An 18,116-nucleotide genomic window follows, 5' to 3' on the forward strand; every position below is an offset into this window, starting at 1 on the left:
TTTCAATAAAAAAATTATATTTAAAAAAAATATATAAAAAAAATTAAACAAAATTATGAAAAAATTGACAAATTGTAAAAATATATATATTTTAAAAAAGAAAACTAGATTTTGTATTTTGACAAGAAAAATTGAAAAGTTATATAACAAAAGTGAGATTTAGAAAATAATATTTTGAAAAAGAAAATTTAAAAAATTAAACAGAATTGTGAAAAAATTGACAAATTGTAAAAAAAAATATATATTTTTAAAAAGAAAACTAGATCTTGTATTTTGACAATAAAAATTGAAAAGTTATATAACAAAAGTGAGATTTAAAAAATGATATTTTGAAAAAGAAATTTTAAAAAATTAAACAAAATTGTAAAAAAAATTGACAAATTGTAAAAAATATATATTTTTTAAAAAAGAAAACTAGATTTTGTATTTTGACAAGAAAAATTGAAAAGTGATATAACAAAAGTGATATTTAAAAAATGATATTTTAAAAAATAAAATTTAAAAATCAAACAGAATTGTGAAAAAATTGACAAATTGTAAAAAAATATATTTTTAAAAAAAGAAAACTAGATTTTGTATTTTGACAAGAAAAATTGAAAAGTTAGATTACAAAAATAAGATTTTGATGATGTGTTGTATATCCTTACTGCCCCTATGTTTCTCCAACCCATTTTTGGGTCGGCTATAAAAAATTGTGTAGATTTAAATATTAAGTGGACCACACCACTGGAAAGAATGAGAATATAGTACCTCATCATTAAAAATTATAAAGAGCCCATCGTAAGGTTTTAGTAATGTTTATTTGCAATCCAACTTGTTGATAATGTAAAGAAGATCTAGATGAAGGTAAACTATAAAGATCAAATTGATTCAAAACTTTTGTGGCCTTTAAAAGGTTTTTAATAGTTATTCATCATTGTTTTGATTGGTATGGCTCACTTGAGATTATTGAGTTCTTATGATTTGAAATCACATCCTAAAATATGATGAAAAAAATATATGGACGGTGTCGATTACATAAAACATATCAAGGTGGGCCCTACATGGTTAGAGTAACACCCATGAAGGAGTTACCTAAAATAGTGAAATGGTACTATAAGGTCACCTCAAGGGAACTTCCCATGAGGTTAATCTGTGTGCGCCCCACCATGATGTGTGTAGAACATCAACACCATGCATTTGATGTGTCCCCTTTAAGTCTAAAAATCAGTCATATACGAAACTCAGGTGGACCATAACATCTAAAACTATGTGAAAACATCCCTAAAACATATAAAAGCATTTGGTGGGGCCCATATGAGTTTTGGATGTGTATGAAACTTGGTTTGACTGCTCATCTAAGTGGGACACACATAATGAATAGGCTGGATCTATGAACCACATCCAGGTGGGCCCAATAAATGATTATGAATGTTTTAATGGGAGGGTAACCCTCTCAACTATAGTATGTAGTGTGGCCCACCCAAGTCATGGATTCACTTTATTTTTAAGCTCGTGGCCTACCATGGAATGGTGCATCTGACTGATGGGGCGGATCCAACGTTCAAGGTGGAAATCATTATTCCACACTGTTTTGTGTGGCATGGTCCACTTGAGTTTTGGATTTACCGAAAATTTGGGATCAACACATTGTTCATCCATTTTTCGAGATCATTTTACAGAATTATCTAAAAAATGAATCATATTCAAAGATTAAATGGACCACACCACAAATAAGGGGAACAGATTGGCTACTCCCCTTACACCATCCAATGGCTGGTGGTTGATGCTGTGTGGGCCCCACCATGATGTATGGCCCCACGACCATTTTTTATTTTTTTACTTTTGAACCAGTTGGATTTCAAATAAACATTACGATGTGCCTTAGGATAGTTTCAACGGTGGGAATCACCCTCCCATTGTTTTCTGTGGTGTGGTCCACTACAGATTTTTATCTACCTCATTCTTTGGCTCGTGACTTAAAATGATATCTCAAAATGGATGGACGATGTGGATATAACAAATGCATCATAAGTTTATATATATATGTGGAAAATGTTCTATCCGTCGAGCTCATGGGAACTCCCATGAGGTCGAGCTGTGTGGGCCCCACCATGACGTGTGTCGAAAATCAACACCGTGCATTTGATAGGTCCCCTTTAAATTACAGGATATCCTAAAAATTAGCCATATACCGAACTCTGGTGGGCCATACCATCTAAAATCATGTGAAGACATGCCTAAAACATATAAAAGCACTTGGTGGGGCCCCACCCGAAATTTGGATGCGTCTGAAACTTAGTATGACCCCTCATCCAAGTGGCACACATATAATGGATGGGCCAGATTTGTGAACCACATCTTTGTGGGCCCAAAAAAATAATTATGAATGTTTTAATGGAGGGTAACCCCTCTCAACTTTTGTGTTCAGTGCTCTGTGGGCCCCACCATGATGTATGTGTTTCATCCATGCCGTCCATCTATTTTTATAGATCATTTTATGATATTACAAAAAAAAAATGAGTTATATCCCAATCTCAAGTGGACCACATTCCAGGAAAAAGTGTTGAATGAATGTCGACCATTAAAAACTTTTTGGGAGCCATAAAAGTATTGGATCAAGCTGATCTTTGTTTTTTCCCTTCATCTCGGCCTTTATGATCTAATCAACAGATTAGATGTCAGATAAACAGTACAGTGGGCCTTAAGAGGATTTAAATGATGGATATCCAATCATTATTGTTTTCCTGTGGTGTGGTCCACCTAAGATTTATATCCCTCTTATTTTTAGGACGAACACCTAAAATGATCTTTAAAAGTGGATGAACGGATTGGATGAAACACATACATCATGGTGGGGCCCATAGACCATAGGGGGAGTAGCCAATCCGTTCCACCTCAAATCTCAATCCCGCGCGTGCCCATCTCCCACAACCCCAAATCCCTCTCGCGCACCCGCCCCTCCCAAAACCCAAACCCTCTCTCTCGTGCCAAAGTCTTTCTCTCTCTCTCTCTCTCTCTCTCTCTCTCTCTCTCTCTCTCTGAAATCCGGCCATGGCTACTCTTGTCTCAACCGTCGATCTCGTCTCAACCATCGATCAGCTGTGGGCCACCCTAAAAGATTCCATCACAGCTTACACAGGCCTCTCCCCGACTACCTTCTTCACGGTCCTAGCCCTAGGGATGGCCTTCTACTATGCCGTCTCCAACTTCTTCGATTCTCCACCTCCTCCGCGGAGGTCGAGGGATTACGAGGTGAAGATGGAGCCTCTGCCGCCTCAGGTCCAGCTCGGGGAGATCACGGAGGAGGAGCTGAAGGTGTACGACGGATCGGACCCTAAGAAGCCACTACTGATGGCGATCAAGGGCCTTCCGTTGCTCGTGAATCTCCGATTCTCAGGTATGATGTAAACCTTTTCCCTTCTCGTTGTTGCTTTCTGCAATTTAGAATACCTGATTAGGGATTTGCATTGAAAATGTTATACTGATGCTCAAGCTGAGGATTATAATGGAATCCCCAATCTGGCAACTGGATTTGGGGTTTGAATTCAAAATCCCTAATTGACTGATTTGAATTCAAAAAAAAATCCCTAATTTCAAATGGATTATGGGGTATATGATTGGAATCCCCAATATGGGACTTGGGATTCGAAATCCCTAATTTCTGATTTGGGGATTCAAATCAGAAAACCCTAATTGCTGGATTTGGGATTCAAAATCCCTAATTTCTGATTTAGGGATTCAAATCAGAAAACCCTAATTGCTGGATTTGGGATTCGAAATCCCTAATCAGCCTGTATGGGATTCTTTTTATTATTATTATTATTATTTTTTTTACACACGCACACACAACCCCACACACTTATGCCACACGCACAGTCGATATTCAGCTATGATGATGTAATTTTATTTTTTTCCCATTTCTAACACCTTCAAATTTGGACTACTCACTATTTACTTTTGACCATCTACTTAATAGCCATCAATCAGATAGTAAGGATTGCTTGATCAGTGTGATTTTTGAGATGCTCCACTCATAATGAGTTATGAGACCCACAATTTCGATGACCTGGTTAAATCTACTAGATGTCTTTTCATTAGATTTTAAACGCCTGTGTATAGTTGAGCATTTAATATTAATTATTTTGATTTTGTTTAGTTGGGTAGTTTGAAATTTTCAATCTAAGAATATAGGCATCTCCTGTACTAGGTCTTATGAAACTGCCTCAAATCAGAGATGCCTCAACTATAGTAGGGGTGTTTTTGCCCTAGCCTTGGCTTGGATCTTGGGATGTTTATGGCTTAATCATGCTTCTTTTTTTTTTCTTTTTTTTTTCTTTTTTTTTTTTTACTTTCATAGCTTTGATTTGGTCGAAATGTTAGGGTTTTAATTGTTAATTGTAGATCTAGTTTATGTGTTTTTTTTTTCAGCCAAAAGATTTGATTGTAAGAAGACTAGAAACAGAGAATACCTTCATGAGTAGCCACCTTAGGAAAATATGTTATACTGTGCCTTGTGTTGTAATCAGGGTCTTTTGCATGGGAACTTCTTCTCTAGTTTTTTTGCAAGCAAGATAACCTTTCTACTAACCCAGAGGTTTAGGTTGATTTTACAAAATGGGATTGACTTTTTTTTGGTATATATGCATTGGATTAATTGCAAAATAAGTTCATAAAGGTTTTCAAGTTTAAGATTCAGATGTTGATCTATTAGAGCAATCGGTGAAATAAAATCATAAGTGATGTATCATCCATTGATTACAGGCAATAGGCAATTTTCAAATATATCACAAGCTCACGTGACACAATCTGGTGACTCTTAAAGCAGTAACCCATGATAATTTCCAGATTAGTACAGCTCTTAGAGCAGTTACCCATGACAATTTCCAGATTGGTATTCTAAGTGTGATTGTGTATACTTGCTTGTGAGGAATTTTAGGTTTAATTTGTAATAATTGTCTGCATCTCATTTTATCATTTGCAATCTTGTTCCACTGATTTGGTATTGGAGCAGATAGCAACAACCATTTCAATGGACATGCATCTATTCCTTAGAATTTTAGAACTCCACTATTATTACAAGTGGTTGCATCCTATTCCTCAGAATTTTAGAAAGAAACAAGACAATGTATAGAATTTGCTTCTCATGTATGGTTTATGAACTTTCAACATGCCTAATTTCTTTTGAAGGTCAAGTGGTGGACATGGGACTAACAACTATATGCTTACTGAATTCTGAGAAGTTTCCTGTCATAGTCCCGAATTCATTATTTTCCAGTTAGGTACGTACTTTATTTCTTCCAAATTTGTATTCTTTGGCCCTTTCTGTAACCATTAGATAGATGATAATCTATGAAGAACAGTATGTCAGGCACTGGCACTTTTAACAATTACATACTGCTGCACTTTACACACTGCATGGAGACAGATTGATGGCAAATACATCTGTTCAAAGATGGCACATGTGGGCAGTCATGTCTTGTGGCTACAAGTAGTATTCCTTTGTTATGTAACTTTTGTGTAACAGTAACATGTATTGGTAACTAACAACCAACTCCACCTAGCTAGTTGCTTGTCTAGTTGCCTAAAAACAAAGAGTGTAGCATGTGTGAGTGATCCAAGTTCACTAGTGTACCAAAAAAAGGAAAGCTATAGAAGCTTCACACATTCATATTGGGTCTATGCTCTTGAAAATGAGAGAACAACATTAACTATAGATTATGAAGAGCTTTTGATAGCCATGAATGTTATAAAAATCTAAGAAACAACCCATACAGATTGACCATCACATTCGCCTAAAACAGCCCCTTACCTCGTATGAAGAGCAGTGTAGCTTTTGATGTGTGATGAGCTGCAAATGTCACATCATTAGTGGCATGAGTAGCCCTACAAATGAATATTAACAAACCATTCAAAAAAACAAGTTGGCTCCTACCTAATTACAACCATATGGATAGATAATAAAGAGAGGTATTTGCCAAAAAAGGTTTACATTTCTCTTTATTATAATATGGGTAAATAACATTAAAAAAAATCTATATGATTATCAAATAGCCATCAATTCAGGGTATTTTAGGTCTAAAAGATTTGTTGAGAATGTCTTGTATTTTGATTTTCTATCTGATAATATTGCAAGATTTTTTTACATACACACGTCTTTGCATATATAGCTATTTTCACCTTTTCAGGTTACCAACTCTATAAAACCCAACATTTCTATGTGTTTCTGTTTCTTTTACCAAGCTATTAACTGTTTTTTCAAGGATCCAAATGGTATAAAATTCAAACCTTCTCTAAATCCCAACTTTCCTAATACCATTTTTTCAAGACCAGATCCTCTCTTTGTAACTCAAAGAATCCCAACTCTAGACACTTTCCATAGGTTGCTGCAACATGACTTGTCATGTAGGTCACTCATTCCTACCAACATGCTGCAAATGAGTAATCCTCATCTTGAAAATCAGTCTGATCCACTCAGTAGTGGACCACAACTGATGCTTACACGAGATGACTGTCGAAAGCTTTATTCGAGTTTTGGTTCATTGTAAGCTTTTCAAGTGACCTTTTTCCTGCATTTTTTGGCTTGGAATTACTCAACTAAGTTCCTGCTATAGCTGATAGATGGTGTGTTCATAGTTGTAGCTAATAGATGGTGTGCTTATGCCTCATAGGTATCCATTTGGTCATGAAGAACTTGTTGTTTGTGAGGACATTGATCAGGTAAGTTTCTATGGAAATTGCATGAAAACATTGTGAGAACCCACCATTGATTTTCTCATGTGTGGTTTAAGGTCGAAGACATAAACAGAGAACAATGGAATCACTCTACATGGAACCTGCTTATCTGGAATCTCCTCATCTAAATAATTCATAAAATTGTACTTTGAAGGATTTTGTTTCATATTTGTCATTGATGATGCTTCTCTCTGTTTCTTTAAAGACAGTTGTTGAGGACAATAGAGGTAATTCATTGCAATTATGCTACAATATTAGATGGTTTTTTTTTCCCCGATAACTGCTTCAGGCATTTTCACAGTCTACTTGATGAATGTTCAGATCTTTGGCATGTGTGCCATTTGCTGGTGGGAATCATTTTTGCATTTTTGCTATCTAATGAATGGTCAAATTAGAACACAAATTGCATTTTTGCAGGCAATCAAGATTGCTTTCAAAGTTGAAATCATGCAATTTTTAGGTTTTTCATAGTTTTTTTATTATTATTTTTATTATAGTTCAAACATGGTGATTTTGGACTCCAGATTTTGCCTTTTGTAGAAACTATGGGTTTGGATGCAAATTAAAGCACAGATTACAATTTTGCAGGTAATTGGGATTGCTTTCAAAGTTGAATGCATGCCATTTCAGGGTTTTTGCCTAATTGCTAGACCATATTCTGCTTATGAAGATGGTGATTCTAGAACTTATTAGTTATTAAGATAGTGATTCTAGAACATCTTAGAAATTATAGCTTGGGAAGTTAATTAGAGCAGAAAATTACGGTTTTTAGGTAGTTTAGACTTGTTCCAAGTTGATGCATGCGATTACAGTATTTTCGTGCAGTTTTTGAGTTTAGAATGATGCTTTAATCTCCTAATCTCTGGTTTCCATAGAAATTACATTTATCAAATGCAAATCATAGCAGAAGAGTGCATTTTTCATGTATTTGGGACTATTTTTTAGGTTGAATGCTTACTATTTTTGGTATTTTCTCTCGTTCAATAATTTGTTCCAAGTCTAGGAGTTGTCCAAACTCCAATTCAATAATTTATTATTATTTTGTGATATGCAATAGCTTTTCAGGATTCATATGTAGGTGCATACTTGTGCTCATTCACATGGACTTTGACTATCTTTCTTAAATTTCTTTGGTTTTTCTAATTTTTGTATCTAATTTTGACTTTCTAGGCCCTAAAACAAGATTCGAGGTGCCGTCAACAATGCTAACAGAATCCTCTAGGTCAGATTATTGATTAGACCTGATTTTATTTAAATACGCAGATCCGGATGTGCGTCGGAGCTATGCGGATGTTGAGTGGGGTCCCTGGAAGGTGGGAACCGTTGTTATGACCATGATGAAGCTGTCCATTTCCTATGGATAACATTGGAGTGGTCTGGCCATTTGGACAGGCCATATTTATGTATTTACTCGAAATTGATGGAGCAGACCCGGATGTGCGTCAGAGCTATCCGGACGTTGAGTGGGGGTCCCTGGAAGATGGGAACTGCTGTAATGGTCATAATGAAGTTGTCCATTTCCTATGGACAATATTGGAAGGGCCTGTCCAATTGGAGCAGGCCGTGTTTATATCTATATTTGTCGGGACCACACCCTTAACCTATAACCTAGACCTATTCTCAAATCCCAAAACCTATAACTAAAACCTAAACCTATAAACTATAACCTAAACTCAATTTCCTAAACTTTAACCTACAACCTAACCTAAACCTATACTTATAACCTAAACCTATTCTTAAATCCCAAAACCTATAACCTAAACCTATAACCTATAACATATAACCTGAACCTATAACCTATTCTCAAATCCCAAAACCTATAACTATAACCTAAACCTGAACCTAAAACCTATAACCTAACCTAAACCTAAACCTGTAACCTTAACCTAAACCTAAACTTATAACCTTAACCTTAACTTATAACCTAAACCTAAACCTAAACCTAAACCTATAACCTATAACCTAAACCTAAGCCTAAAACCTAATGCATTCTCAAATCCCTAAACCTAAACCTACACCAAATCCTAATCTCAACTCCCTAACCTAAACCTAAACCTAAACTTGAAAACCCAAACCTAAACCCGATCCCGAACCCGAACCGATTTCCTAAACCTTAACCTATAACCTAACTTAAACCTATACTTATAACCTAAACCTATTCTCAAATCCCAAAACCTATAACTAGAACCTAAACCTTAACAAAAAACCTATAACCTAACCTAAACCTAAAACTATAACCTTAACCTAAACCTAAACCTATAACCTTAACCTTAACATATAACCTTAACCTAAACCTAAACCTAAACCTAAACCTATAACCTAAACCTATTCTCAAATCCCTAAACCTAAACCTAAGCCTTAATGTATTCTCAAATCCCTAAACCTAAACCTACACCTAATCCTAATCTCAACTCCCTTACCTAAACCTAAACCTAAACTTGAAAACCAAAACCTAAACCCGATCCCGAACCCGAACCCGATTTCCTAAACCTAAACCTTAACCTATTCTCAATTGAAAAGTACCTATAGCTTATAACCTAAACCGAAACCTAAACCTATACCTTAACCTAAACCTAAACCTATAACCTATAACCTATAACCTATAACCTAAATGTATTCTCAAATCCCTAAACATAAACCTACACCCAATCCTAATCTCAACTCCCTAACCTAAACCTAAACCTAAACCTAAACTTGAAAACCCAAACCTAAACCTGATCCCGAACCCGAACACGATTTCCTGAACCTAAACCTTAAGCTATTCTCAATTCCCGAAACCTATAGCTTATAACCTAGACCAAAACCTAAACCTATGCCTTAACCTAAACCTAAACATATAACCTATAACCAAAACATAAACCTAAAACCTATATGTATTCTCAAATAACTAAACCTAAACCTAAACCTAATCCTAATCTCAACTCTCTAACCTAAACCTAAACCTAAACTTTAAAACCCAAACCTAAACTTGATCCTGAACTCGAACCCGATTTCATAAACTTAAACCTTAACCTATTCTCAATTCCCTAAACCTTAACCTATAACCTAATCTAAACCTAAATCTCTAACCGGCACTTATAACCTAAACCTAAAGCTAAAACCTAAGTGTATTCTCAAATCCTTAAACCTAAACCTACACCTAATCATAATCCTAATCTCAACTCCCCAACCTAAATCGAAACCAAAACTTGAAAACCCAAACCTAAACCCGATCTTGAACCCAAACCCGATTTCCTAAACCTAAACATTAACCTATTCTCAATTCCCTAAACCTATAGCTTTTAACCTAAACCAAAACCTAAACCTAAACCTTAACCTTAACCTTAACCTAAACCTAAACCTATAACCTATAACATATAACCTCAACCTAAACCTAAATCTAAACCTGTAACCTATAACCTAAACCTAAACCTAAAACCTAAATGTATTCTCAAATCCCTAAATCTAAACCTACACCTAATCCTAATCTCAACTCCCTAACCTAGACCTAAACCTAAACTTGAAAACCAAAACCTAAACCCAATCCCAAACCCGAACCCGATTTCCTAAACCTAGACCTTAACCTATTCTCAATTCCCTAAACCTATAGCTTATCACCTAAACCGAAACCTAAACCTATACCTTAACCTAAACCTAAACCTATAACCTATAACCTAAACATAAACCTAAAATCTAAATGTATTCTCAAATCCTAAACCTAAACCTACACCTAATCGTAATCTCAACTCCCTAACCTAAACTTAAACCTAAACTTGAAAGCCCAAACCTAAAGCTGATCCTGTATTTCCTATACCTAAACCTTAACCTATAACCTAACCTAAACCTAAATCTATAACTTGCACTTATAACCTAAACCTAAATCTAAAACCTAAGTGTAGTCTCAAATCCTTAAACCTAAACCTACACCTAATCCTAATCTCAACTTCCTAACCTAAACCTAAACCTAAACTTAAAAACCCAAATCTAAACCCGATCCCGAACCCGAACCCGATTTTCTAAACCTAAACATTAACTTATTCTCAATTCCCTAAACCTATATCTTATAACCTAAACATAAACCTAAACTTTAACCTAAACCTAAACCTAAACCTAAACCTATAACCTATAACCTTAACCTAAACCTAAACCTAAACCTATAACCTATAACCTAAACCTAAACCTAAAACCTAAATGTATTCTCAAATTCTTAGACCTAAACCTACACCTAATCCCAATCTCAACTCCATAACCTAAACCTAAACTTAAACTTGAAAACCCAAACCTAAACCCGATCCCGAAGCCGATTTCCTAAACCTAAACCTTAACCTATTCTCAATTCCCTAAACCTATATCTTATAACCTAAACCTAAGCTTAAACCTAAACCTTAACCTAAACCTAAACCTAAACCTAAACCTGTAACCTATAACCTAAACCTAAACCTAAAACCTAAATGTATTCTTAAATCCCTAAACCTAAACCTACACCTAATCCTAATTTCAACTCCCTAACCTAAACCTAAACTTGAAAACCAAAACCTAAACCCGATCCCGAACCCGAATCCGATTTCCTAAACCTAAACCTTAACCTATTCTCAATTCCCTAAACCTATTGCTTATAACCAAAACCGAAACCTAAACATATACCTTAACCTAAACCTAAACCTAAACCTATAACCTAAACATAAACCTAAAACCTAAATGTATTCTCAAATCCCTAAACCTAAACCAACACCTAATCCTAATCTCAATTCTCTAACCTAAACCTAAACCTAAACTTGAAAACCCAAACCTAAACACGATCCCGAACCCGAACCCGATTTCCTAAACCTAAACCTTAACCTATAACCTAACCTAAACCTATACCTATAACCTAAACTTATTCTCAAATTTCAAAACCTATAACTATAACCTAAACCTTAACAAAAAAACCTATAACCTAACCTAAACCTAAACCTATAACCTTAACCTAAACCTAAACCTATAACCTTAACCTTAACCTTAACATATTACCTTAACCTAAACCTAAACCTAAACCTAAACCTAAACCTATTCTCAAATCCCTAAACCTAAACCTAAGCCTTAATGTATTCTCAAATCCCTAAACCTAAACCTACACCTAATCCTAATCTCAACTCCCTTACCTAAACCTAAACCTAAACTTGAAAACCAAAACCTAAACCCGATCCCGAACCCGAACCCGATTTCCTAAACCTAAACCTTAACCTATTCTCAATTGAAAAGTACCTATAGCTTATAACCTAAACCGAAACCTAAACCTATACCTTAACCTAAACCTAAACCTATAACCTATAACCTAAAAGTAAACCTAAAACCTAAATGTATTCTCAAATCCCTAAACATAAACCTACACCCAATCCTAATCTCAACTCCCTAACCTAAACCTAAACCTAAACCTAAACTTGAAAACCCAAACCTAAACCTGATCCCGAACCCGAACACGATTTCCTGAACCTAAACCTTAAGCTATTCTCAATTCCCGAAACCTATAGCTTATAACCTAGACCAAAACCTAAACCTATGCCTTAACCTAAACCTAAACATATAACCTATAACCAAAACATAAACCTAAAACCTATATGTATTCTCAAATAACTAAACCTAAACCTAAACCTAATCCTAATCTCAACTCTCTAACCTAAACCTAAACCTAAACTTTAAAACCCAAACCTAAACTTGATCCTGAACTCGAACCCGATTTCATAAACTTAAACCTTAACCTATTCTCAATTCCCTAAACCTTAACCTATAACCTAATCTAAACCTAAATCTATAACCTGCACTTATAACCTAAACCTAAAGCTAAAACCTAAGTGTATTCTCAAATCCTTAAACCTAAACCTACACCTAATCATAATCCTAATCTCAACTCCCCAACCTAAATCGAAACCAAAACTTGAAAACCCAAACCTAAACCCGATCTTGAACCCAAACCCGATTTCCTAAACCTAAACATTAACCTATTCTCAATTCCCTAAACCTATAGCTTTTAACCTAAACCAAAACCTAAACCTAAACCTTAACCTTAACCTTAACCTAAACCTAAACCTATAACCTATAACATATAACCTCAACCTAAACCTAAATCTAAACCTGTAACCTATAACCTAAACCTAAACCTAAAACCTAAATGTATTCTCAAATCCCTAAATCTAAACCTACACCTAATCCTAATCTCAACTCCCTAACCTAGACCTAAACCTAAACTTGAAAACCAAAACCTAAACCCGATCCCAAACCCGAACCCGATTTCCTAAACCTAGACCTTAACCTATTCTCAATTCCCTAAACCTATAGCTTATCACCTAAACCGAAACCTAAACCTATACCTTAACCTAAACCTAAACCTATAACCTATAACCTAAACATAAACCTAAAATCTAAATGTATTCTCAAATCCTAAACCTAAACCTACACCTAATCGTAATCTCAACTCCCTAACCTAAACTTAAACCTAAACTTGAAAGCCCAAACCTAAAGCTGATCCTGTATTTCCTATACCTAAACCTTAACCTATAACCTAACCTAAACCTAAATCTATAACTTGCACTTATAACCTAAACCTAAATCTAAAACCTAAGTGTAGTCTCAAATCCTTAAACCTAAACCTACACCTAATCCTAATCTCAACTTCCTAACCTAAACCTAAACCTAAACTTAAAAACCCAAATCTAAACCCGATCCCGAACCCGAACCCGATTTTCTAAACCTAAACATTAACTTATTCTCAATTCCCTAAACCTATATCTTATAACCTAAACATAAACCTAAACTTTAACCTAAACCTAAACCTAAACCTAAACCTATAACCTATAACCTTAACCTAAACCTAAACCTAAACCTATAACCTATAACCTAAACCTAAACCTAAAACCTAAATGTATTCTCAAATTCTTAGACCTAAACCTACACCTAATCCCAATCTCAACTCCATAACCTAAACCTAAACTTAAACTTGAAAACCCAAACCTAAACCCGATCCCGAAGCCGATTTCCTAAACCTAAACCTTAACCTATTCTCAATTCCCTAAACCTATATCTTATAACCTAAACCTAAGCTTAAACCTAAACCTTAACCTAAACCTAAACCTAAACCTAAACCTGTAACCTATAACCTAAACCTAAACCTAAAACCTAAATGTATTCTCAAATCCCTAAACCTAAACCTACACCTAATCCTAATCTCAACTCTCTAACCTAAACCTAAACTTGAAAATCAAAACCTAAACCCGATCCCGAACCCAAATCCGATTTCGTAAACCTAAACCTTAACCTATTCTCAATTCCCTAAACCTATAGCTTATAACCTAAACGTAAACGTAGACCTAAACCTAAACCTAAACCTATAACATATAACCTAAACCTAAGCCTAAAACCTAAATGTATTCTCAAATCCCTAAACCTAAACCTACACCTAATCCTAATCTCAATTCTCTAACCTAAACCTAAACCTAAACTTGAAAACCCAAACCTAAACACGATCCCGAACCCGAACCCGATTTCCTAAACCTAAACCTTAACCTATAACCTAACCTAAACCTATACCTATAACCTAAACTTATTCTCAAATTTCAAAACCTATAACTATAACCTAAACCTTAACAAAAAAACCTATAACCTAACCTAAACCTAAACCTATAACCTTAACCTAAACCTAAACCTATAACCTTAACCTTAACCTTAACATATTACCTTAACCTAAACCTAAACCTAAACCTAAACCTAAACCTATTCTCAAATCCCTAAACCTAAACCTAAGCCTTAATGTATTCTCAAATCCCTAAACCTAAACCTACACCTAATCCTAATCTCAACTCCCTTACCTAAACCTAAACCTAAACTTGAAAACCAAAACCTAAACCCGATCCCAAACCCGAACCCGATTTCCTAAACCTAAACCTTAACCTATCCTCAATTGAAAAGTACCTATAGCTTATAACGTAAACCAAAACCTAAACCTATACCTTAACCTAAACCTATAACCTAAACATAAACTTAAAACCTAAATGTATTCTCAAATCCCTAAACCTAAACTTACACCTAATCCTAATCTCAACTCCCTAATCTAAACCTAAACTTAAACCTAAACTTGAAAACCCAAACCTAAACCTGATTCTGAACCCGAACACGATTTCCTAAACCTAAACCTTAAGCTATTCTCAATTCCCTAAACCTATAGCTTATACCCTAGACCAAAACCTAAACCTTAAGCTATTCTCAATTCCCTAAACCTATAGCTTATAACCTAGACCAAAACCTAAACCTATACCTTAACCTAAACCTAAACCTATAACCTATAACCTAAACATAAACCTAAAACCTATATGTATTCTCAAATAACTAAACCTAAACCTAAACCTAATCCTAGTCTCAACTCTTTAACCTAAACCTAAACCTAAACTTTAAAACTCGAACCTAAACTCGATCCTGAACTCAAACCCAATTTCCTAAACCTAAACCTTAACCTATTCTCAATTCCCTAAACCTTAACATATAACCTAACCTAAACCTAAATCTATAACCTGCACTTATAACCTAAACCTAAAGCTAAAACCTAAGTGTATTCTCAAATCCTTAAACCTAAACCTACACCTAATCATAATCCTAATCTCAACTCCCCAACCTAAATCGAAACCAAAACTTGAAAACCCAAACCTAAACCCGATCCCGAACCCGAACCCGATTTTCTAAACCTAAACATTAACCTATTCTCAATTCCTTAAACCTATAGCTTTTAACCTAAACCAAAACCTAAACCTAAACCTTAACCTTAACCTAAACCTAAACCTATAACCTATAACATATAACCTAAACCTAAACCTAAACCTAAACCTGTAACCTATAACCTAAACCTAAACCTAAAACCTAAATGTATTCTCAAATCCCTAAACCTAAACCTACACCTAATCCTAATCTCAACTCCCTAACCTAGACCTAAACCTAAACTTGAAAACCAAAACCTAAACCCGATCGCGAACCCGAACCCGATTTCCTAAACCTAAACCTTAACCTATTCTTAATTCCCTAAACCTATACCTTAACCTAAACCTAAACCTATTGTCACGCCCCAAACTCGGAAACCGGGCTCACAAAATTCCCGATCGCCGAATCCGGTGCTGACAGCCTCCGTAATACCCCATTCTCGGCTCCCAGCGTACATACGCCAGATTCCGATCCTGGGATCCTACAAGGAGGATTTTCCAATGTACATTTATCTCGTAATGAGCATAACCACAAGATTACCCAAATCACAAAGGCAACATCATCATCATATATCCACTAATATAATCGCTTAAGTACAATACTGAAAGGAAAATACATATATAAAATAAATGAAAGCTCCAGAAGACCGCTGCACGCTTCAGGCTCAATGCTGCTGCAACCTAACATCACCTGCACGCATCTATCGTGCATAAGCTTATAGAAAGCTTAGTGGGAGGTGAAAGTGTGTGCATAAGGTAAGTGCCAAGTAAGCAATATCAGAGTACTCAGAGTAAGCGAAAATACTGATAAACCCATAATTATACAATATTAGAAACACTAACAAGATCATAAATCATACGAAATCAGAGTAATGCGGAAATATGCGGTAAGTCCATGAATGTTATCAGCTGTACCAAAGCTTTGTGATGCAAGGCATGAATGCTATCGGCCATAACAAGGCTATGCGATACGAAACATAATAACAGATGCTGAGGATGCAATACAATATGCAAATCCTGATGAGTCTACGAATACCGTCAGTTGTATCTAGATCATATAAATGCATAAACATAATAACCCGAAATGCCATATGCGGCGGATGTAATGCGATATGTGGTGCCAATGGAATGACCATGCTGGAGTGTGAAGTCGGGATGATAGACATAGTGTCGCAGACTACAGGGTCCACCACAAGGGACTTCTATCCAAACCAGTCACATACCTAAATTTAGATAGTCAGACTCAATGTGGTAAACTCCTGATCTCAGGTTAGTCGCGTGCCCAACCGAAATCCTGACCATGCGAAGGTACACAACAATTAGTTGCGCACCACCAGCCCGAGTGGATAGTGAATGAAATGAATGTATGAGTGTGCAATTCCTACTCAATAAGTCCACATATCAGTACAGTTCCTCTCTAGGAAATCACTGGGGTCTATTACACTCCAAACCAGATTGCCGTCCCATCGCGCGCAACAAGGTGAGTGGAAGAGACCTCACTATCCGCCTGCCAATATCGGGCCCGGCTCGTCGATAGCGGACCCATTCCTCGAGCTGGTCAGACTCAGCCTAGCATTGCCCGCTCCTCTCGAGCAGGTAAGGCCGTACCCCCTTCCAACCGACCACGACACAGTGGAAGACGTGGCCTAACGGTATACGGTCCTCATGCACTCATGCATCCACTCGATCTAGATGTTAGATCAACCTTTGGAACCAAGAGGGTTTAGGGACTTTCACCCAGGGATATCTATAGCACCCCATGTAGAACAGATTTTCGGTGTCCCGTCTGGCCATCCACGGTATGCCTGTGGAGGCTACAGCCCTGGTGTCGCTAGGGCACACAATACAAGATGCATGAGTCATACAATCCAGTCATGCATCAACCCTGTGCAAACCGTGCGCTCATGTGAGATAACCTCCGCCTATCAGGGAGTCTCATAACAATCTGCCTAATGAAATATGCAATGGTCAACCACATCTCATAACAAACATGCAGATGATGCATATGGGCGTGTATCATGATGTCATGTAGTCACATACTCATAATCGGTATCAATAACTGGCCTCAATAATCGGCATCGACATTCAGCCTCGACAATGTGGACATTTAACCAACATTGCCCCCAAGGGGTGGCCCACATAGAGCCTAACATATAGAGGACCCATGGCCTCACAAAAGGGCTTAATACACATCACGATGGGCCTCAATTAGGGCTGCATATACATCACATTGGGCCTCAAACACGGGTCGCATATACATCACATTGGGCCTCAAACACGGGTCACATATACATCATATAGGCCTTAACAATCGGCCTTGGCAATTGAAATTGGCCTCAACACTCAGAATCGGCCTCGATAATTGGAATTGACACTCAGAATCGGCCTATACAATTGGCCTCGACAAATCAAAATCGATAATCGGTCATGACAATCGGAGTCGATCGATAATCAGAGTCGGCAAATCGGTCACGACAATCAGGGTCGATCGATAATCAGAGTCGGCAAATCATCACGACAATCGGATCGATCGATAATCAGAATCGGCAAATTGGTCGCGACAATCAAAGGTCGGTAATCGGTCACGACAATCGGAGTCAATCAATAATTAGAGTTGGCAAATCGGTCACGACAATCAGGGTTGATCGATAATCAGAGTCAACAAATCGGTCACGACAATCGGGGTCGATCGATAATCAGAGT

The 18,116-nt window shown here is 36.5% G+C and overlaps 1 protein-coding gene across 1 annotated transcript; it reads left to right on the plus strand.

Moving 5' to 3' along the window:
- The first annotated feature begins 2,993 nt into the window (after positions 1-2,993).
- On the plus strand, positions 2,994-3,544 carry LOC131226928 (membrane steroid-binding protein 2-like). Its single transcript, XM_058222628.1, has 2 exons — positions 2,994-3,379; positions 3,441-3,544. Exons 1-2 carry the CDS (start codon positions 3,034-3,036, stop codon positions 3,542-3,544), a joined length of 450 nt encoding a protein of 149 aa, XP_058078611.1. The 5' UTR covers positions 2,994-3,033.
- The last annotated feature ends 14,572 nt before the right edge of the window (positions 3,545-18,116 follow it).

The sequence above is a fragment of the Magnolia sinica genome, chromosome 15 (assembly GCF_029962835.1).
Source record: "Magnolia sinica isolate HGM2019 chromosome 15, MsV1, whole genome shotgun sequence".
Lineage (NCBI taxonomy): Eukaryota > Viridiplantae > Streptophyta > Magnoliopsida > Magnoliales > Magnoliaceae > Magnolia > Magnolia sinica.